General features: G+C 43.6%; 1 protein-coding gene across 1 annotated transcript in view; it reads right to left on the bottom strand.

Moving 5' to 3' along the window:
- Positions 1–5,415: 5,415 nt before the first annotated feature.
- The window catches only part of SYT12 (synaptotagmin 12), a 66,905-nt gene continuing 65,326 nt past the window's right edge, over positions 5,416–6,994 (bottom strand). The window contains exon 8 of the mRNA XM_019547246.1: positions 5,416–5,749. Coding sequence (XP_019402791.1) covers positions 5,576–5,749 — 174 coding nt within the window. The 3' untranslated portion in view covers positions 5,416–5,575. The remainder of the gene's footprint in view (positions 5,750–6,994) is intronic.

The following is a 6,994-nucleotide window of genomic DNA, read 5'->3' as shown; positions in this document are numbered from 1 at the left end:
TTTTGTCCTGCTCCACAAGTGACATATTAATGGGCTCTCCCCATGCTCATGAATCCCGCATTTAGAGTTGCTTTAACAAAGAACACCAGAAAGAAAACAATGTGGGGGCCGATATTGCCTTTCACCATAATCTGTCTTCACCCTGCCTTGCCTCCTGGAAGAATTAACTTAGTTTTAATGATGAAGAAGCTAAGCTCCCTCATTGTGGTCTCACTCATTTTAAAATCATCATCAGTGTTGAGCATCATCTCCCAGACAAAAATAACTCCCAATGAACCCATTTTGCCAAGTCACCTGGATATTTATTTACCTTTCAAACACATGCCCAGCCTTGAATAAAGGGGCAAGTGTCACAGTGCAACACACAGAGGATGGCAGGCCTTTAAAAAGATAACTTAACCACTGAAATAAATACAGCTCACAGCTATGGTATGATGCAAGATACACTCTTCCTATATGACAACACCACTGTCACTGCAGCCTCTTCTCTCCAGCAATGCAGTGATGAAAAACCAGTGGGTTTGACAGAGTAGACAACAGATCAAACATTCAGAGTACAAACTGGAATGACAGACATCATTTTTGTTGGTCAGTCCTATAGCATAAACATCTGTAAAAAGGTTGCCCTTCTTGGAGCCAAAGGTTGATACAGCTGGCAGCCAGAAACATTTCAGCACCAAGCTTTGTATACATAAAAAGCTTTGGGAAAAGGATCGGGGACAGCCAGAGATTTCAGGGCCAAAACAGGCCATAATAGACTATCCCGTCTGACCTCATGTGTAATGCAGACTCAAGAGTTCTACTCCGTCATTCCTGTATCCAGCCCAGTAACTTTGTGGTTGGACCAGAGCATAGACAAGCAATGACCTTTACATCTGAGCCTACCCCGATATCACTGGGAAGGGTTAGATGACCTATGGAGTCTCTTCTAACCCAGTGATTCTGTTAAGAGAGACATAAAGCCCACTTCTGGGTCCCAGTCTTAATCAAATAATCATCACTTCCTGCTTTAATCATAAAGAGAGGTGAAACCAGAATGCCAGGTAGATAGAAAAGACCTCTCAGCTGCATCTGAAGTGCAACTGGAGGGATATTACACCTGATCTAAAGCCCACTGAAATTAATGAGAGTCTGGGCACATCTACACGTTCATTAATGTGCTGTGGTTACTGCACATTCAGTTTAGTACCTATAATAACAGGTACTAAATGAATGTGCAGTAACCAGTGCTACTGCACAGTAGCACAGGTGCAGGGGTTTTTTACGCTAATGCGCAATAGACTAATTCTATTGTGCATTAGCAGAGCTTTTGCTGTGATGTGCTAATGCACAGTAGACCTAGTCTACTGCTTATTCAGCATCTTGTTTAGATGCACCCTATTTCTACTGAGTTCAGTAGGCCTAGGGTCAGGCCCAGACAGTCAAAACCCAGATCCAGTGTCTATTTCCTTTCAGCATCTAGAAAGCATTTGAGGGAAGGAGAAGAGAGAGTGGGGAGTTTCACAAAGGGTGAAGCCAGGAATCCACTTGCTGAGAAGCAGAGGGCCCAGGTTTCCTTTGACCAGTAATATAGGAATCTGTTGCAGTCAGAAGCTGGTTGACCTCTCACATTTACAAGCACATTTTCATAGGTCAAGGAAACCCTGCACCGAGGAGGGATGAATGTACTTACCACCCATCAACATGCAGTGCTAGGTTAGTAGGGGGTAGTGCCCTGCATGCAGTGCACACTAGGTAGAATCCTGCCTTCAGTTATGCCAACATAAACCCAGAGTAACTACCCTGAAGTCAACAGAGGTCCTCTGGACCTGCCTTGATTTCACTGAGATCAGGATCTGGGCTTTTCTCTCCTTCCACTCCCTCATCTCCTCAGTTCGTTTTTCTCTCCGCCACAGTTTTTATTCCTTAGCAGTATTTGAGCCCAGTAATGTTGGAGCCCAGCTTCCAAGCCCACTGCGATCCAGAAGGTTTGAAATGAGACACAAAAGACTTTGCCTGGCTCTAATACACCCATGTCCTCCCTGGCACCTATCATGTCTGGGGAGTGTGAATGTCTTCCTGTCCAGGAAGTTTTACACAGAAGTCAGCTTTGTTTAAATTGGATGTTGGGAGAACACTGTAGAGTAACTGGAAGAGGTTCTTCAGATCTATACCACTGTGATGGACAAAGTTTCCTCAAAAAGTAAAGCCATGTAAAACAGTGTTAATGACCACTGTATGTTAAAGATGAGTGCACACTACAATTTTTGGAACCAGTTTTAGGTTTGGATTTTAACCTCCACATCTGGTTATGGATTCAGGTCAGGATCAACCTGGTCTCCGAGGTGTTTGGATTCAGCAACCTGGTTAAGCCTGCTACACTTCTGGGTCCATTGCCATTCGGGTCCAAGGCCGGTGTATGTCTATGCTTGGCCTGACACTAGATGTTTGAATTAACATTCACATGATCAAGTGAAGCAAAAGATTGTTCTGCTTTACAGGTATGATGCACAGTGATGGGGCCACCTGGATAACATGCTTTTACCAAACTTGTTTTCATTCTCAACATGTCACAGCTCATGCATAACTCACAAAGGCTTAACAACTGCAAATGACTTTTTCATGCACTGACACATCCCTAGTTCTTCTCAGAGCTGGCCTAATAGCAAAACATCTGCTGGATGGAAGGGCTGCTTCCATTATGATTCATAGGTTAAAAGAGGGCTCCTCCCCTTCCCTCCCACCTGCCTAGGGAAGTGGTAGTGGGACTTGCCAGGAGATCAGCTTTGTCATGAAGTGGGTGGACAGTGCCCATTTAGAGCTGTGAGCCTCTGCTGGGCTACAGAGAATTAATCTTGCTGCTGCACAGGGGAACTGGGGGTATTTTCCCTCTTCCCTGAATCAGAAGTATGTTTTACTCTTCATGAACAAAAACACTGGGGGCCCTGATCTCCTGTCCTAAGCAAAGAGCACATGCTGGGCCCTGAGGCTGATGCTCTTTAACAGAGTGTTATCTAGAGCTAGGTCAGTCTGAAGTCCAAGTTCACTGAACTGCAAAATGGCAGGATAGCACACAGCTGATTCAAGCCCACTGATGACCTTTTCTGTTCCTAGCCTGAGTCTCCATGGACAGGCTGAGCCCTAGCAAGCCAACCGGTCTGACAAGCCCTGCTTCAAAAAAACCATCCGTAATGCAGACTGGCTTGATCCAGATGTTCCTCTTTTTGATGGCTTTGTCCAGATGCTGAAGCTAGCTCCTGCCTAGCATTTGGCCGCCTAGAGGTAGAATTAAACAGCTGTCTGGTTTTATTTCCATCCTATTAGATAATCTCTGCCTTCATTCCATGGAAGGCCCTTTGCAACCAAGCAGTGATTTTAAACCCACTTAGGCCACAGTGAAGTAATACATTTTGGCTCCAGATGGATGTGCAAGGTTTCAAGATGGAGAAGAATGGTATTCTTCAAGAAAATGCTTCAAACAAGAAGCTTGCAATCAACTTCCACAGCTCTCAGATGCAACTGGTCCTTTTAGAGCCCACTACATTTCTGCACAGCTCTCAAGCAAATGAGCACCAAATAAAAGCAGTATCAGTAAACCTAACTGTTCCAAAATTGAGAGTTAACCCCAACACTTAAAAAAAAAAAAAAAGGCATAAGAACTCTTTGTGATCTTTTTAAAAAAATGCATTGGGGGGGTCTTTATATTTGTCTTGTGTTTGTGCCTCTAGGTGTTAAAGTTCTGAGATTTTTTTTGCGGTATCATGAGGGATAGAAAGAAAAGTTTTTTTAAAAATGACAGTGAAGATTATTCAGTGATATCATGACTCCAAGAAACAGGGGTTTAAAAACAGTGGAAGTGGAGAGGCTCATGATGAAGTCATGAGAGCTGGCTACACTCTGAGTTCTTTACTTAGAAGCTTAAGTGGACTAGGAGCATGATCAAGTTTTGCTTGGGCTTAACTAATATGTAGGGGTCTCCGTAAATCATGCCAGAAGTGGCCCCTGCAGCAAGTCCTTTAATGTTTTTCATTTCACCATTTGCCCCTCCCTCACCCAATTAATGGACATTTTAAACATGCCAGTTTTTGCTTCCCTGACGATCAGCAGTGAACAGCTTGGCTGGTGGGGGGAGGGCAGCAAGCAACAAAATGAAAAACATTAGGGGGCACTTTTGACATGAGATCCCTACTAATATGTGGTAAGCCTGACCTACGTGGACTTGATTCCCTGGTGAGGGAACTGAGTAAAAACTGAGGCCTGCACTACTGGGTACCCAAGTTAAGATATGCTGAGCACCTAAAATCTCAACTGAGCTCTGGAAATCAGGGCCAGTGTGTCATACCTGAGCCCCTAAATTGGTTGAAAAAACAGAAGAGTTTAAAAAAAAAAGTCACAAATTCTGCAGACATATTTCCTGGGTGGATTCTAGTAGGTGGGAGGGGGTTGGGATTTGAGACTTAAAATTCAAACATTTCATCCTGTTCTTCCATTATTCAAAATCAAGAGAAAAATAAAAGACACCGCATTTTATCAAATGTCCCCCAAATCTTTTCTCAATAAATGCAGATGACATTTTCCCCTGAAATCTGAAGAATTTCAGGCAATGCCAGTGAACACCCCAAAAATCAACAAGGCAGAACCAGCATCTTACGGAGCCTCCAGTGTGGTGTTGAAGACTCTTATCTTCCCTTGACTTGTGTGAGAACCTATGGTGCTTTACATCACCCTGTTGAATCAAGTCTTGGAGGGGATGGTTGTTCATTAACTCAGAAAAGTACAATATGAATGCTTCCTAAGGGAACTCTCAGTTTTGTCTGAAATGGGATGTATTTTTTTGCTCCTGTGTTTCAAATGCCATGGTTTGCTCTCGTCTAATTGATTTTAGCTTAGAATATCTAGGAACCTGCATAGAGTGACAAAGACCCAGTCCTTATGGAGACCTTCACTCTCCTTAAACTAAAGATTTTCAATGAGGAGCAATCCAAGAAGCCATCTTAGAAAGAGTTTGATTGCCAGGCCTGCACAATATTAAATGCCTCAGTAGCTAAATTTCCCTGCAGCCAAAATACATGATGGTTAAATTCCAGCCTGACTTGGTGAAAATCTTCATGGTAAAATTTCTCCTGGGAACTTTGTGGCAAACCTGAACTGTTTGGTTTGGGCGCAAGATCACAAATTTACCCCTTGACCTACTAATGTCAGTGGACAGACCATGCTTAACTGTGTAACATCCACTGGAAAATAATATCATCAACAATTGGGGCTGGTGGGATCTGAAACTTGCATCCCTGCCATGGTAATGTTAGGAGGGAGGTGTTTGTCCAAAAGCTATTTCTGTACATAATCACACCGGAGTTACTTCTTCTCTCACATCTCAGTTCACTGAAGCTTTTCCAAGGCTTGCAGAATCCAGTTCAAAGAATCAACGTCTTCTGCTGTTGCTGCTCCTCCTTTTTACTAAATGGAACTCGTGAAGAGTAACATTTGGAAAAATAATTTCTGTCTTGATTTTCACAGTCCTTTCACCAACAATATTTATTTACAGGAAGAGAGTTTAGGCACCATGCAAAATACTTGCAAGAGGGTCAGCGCGTCCTTAGTTTCTTCGTACTGGATGCCACATGGACACTGGTTTCCTTAAGGTGGCCAACATTTGATTCCAGTGTGTGATACCCATGCCGCTGGCTGATGGGCCAATGATGACATGGCCAACATTTTCAGCTCTCCCATCTTCGCAACACTCTGCCACTGTCACCCGGAGAGACAAGTCCTGGAGGGACAAAGGAAACATTAATGACAATCTGTTGCATTATTATGTATGGAGGTCGCACCTAAGTGTCTCTCTGAATGACCATGATGCCACTTTGGTGCATGCAGTACAAAAACCCAACAGAAAGATGGGTCCTGTCCCAAGAAGTCTGCAACTTAAGTACAATACTCAATCCACAGGAAAAAAAAATCATATGTAGGCAAAAGCCTACTTTGTCACATGTTTGAAGTAGGCTGTTGCTTATGAAAGCTTATGTCTTTCTGAACCAGTTAGTCTCAAATGTGCCACTCTTCTCTCCCTTCTGTGTAACATACATACTCCTGTACATAAAGTCCATCCAGATACATCTACCCTGCTTTCACAGCACTCTTGAGAATGCCACTAACGACCACAGATGCACCCACCCACTTCATCTTGTTTATGATGGGGTGGTGGTGACCCCACCACCATGTGCTATCACTCTGAAGCATGCTAAGGACAGAGATCATGAAAGTGGTACATGTGGAGCAGGAGCTGACATATGGGGCCATGGTCTTAGGTAGCAACTTCAAGAGTCCCATGAAGTATCAATCCATATCTATGCTAGAGAACAGAACTGTTGGTGACTGAACTTGCAGGGTATGGTTTGTATTAGTGTAACCCCATGCAGAGGCAGGACAGGAGGTAGACATGCTGCTAGAAAGAAGCTGACATGAAGGCATAAGAGATAGTCAGCATGAACAGGCTACCTCATTTGCTTTATCACACCTTCTGCCACCATTTGACAGCTCCCAGCATGTGAGTTATTTACTGCTGTCTGTAGTATATTGGTGCCTGGAGGTTTTCAGGCAGGAGTCAGGACTCCATTGTGTCAGGAGATAAGCAGACATGGAAGAAAAAGACAACCCATGTGCCAAAGAGCTCCCCAGCTCAGCTTATAGTGATGCTGGCCCCAGTGCCATTTGCCCAGGTGTGTTTAAGGAGAAAGTACAGTTAACCATTGTGCCAGCATTGCAGAGGAAAGATCAGAATCTCCCACGAGCAGGTCCGCTCAGTATAAAAAGAAGTAAAGACTTATTCTACCTGCTCACATCAGCAAATACCATCCTGGACACACACAGGGAGCAGAACTGCCAAAGGCAATAAAATCACTCATTACAGTACAATCACTCTTTAATACTAAGGGAAAGATGGATTTCTTGCTTACTGCATACAAGATATTATGAGTAATCAGTACTAGAGAGCATAATGCAAGCATCAGCCCAA

The sequence above is a fragment of the Crocodylus porosus genome, unplaced genomic scaffold (genome assembly GCF_001723895.1).
Source record: "Crocodylus porosus isolate Cpor-Errol unplaced genomic scaffold, CroPor_comp1, whole genome shotgun sequence".
NCBI lineage: Eukaryota > Metazoa > Chordata > Crocodylia > Crocodylidae > Crocodylus > Crocodylus porosus.
Note: the sequence above shows the minus strand (reverse complement) of the source record. Positions and strands in the feature narration are given on the sequence as shown.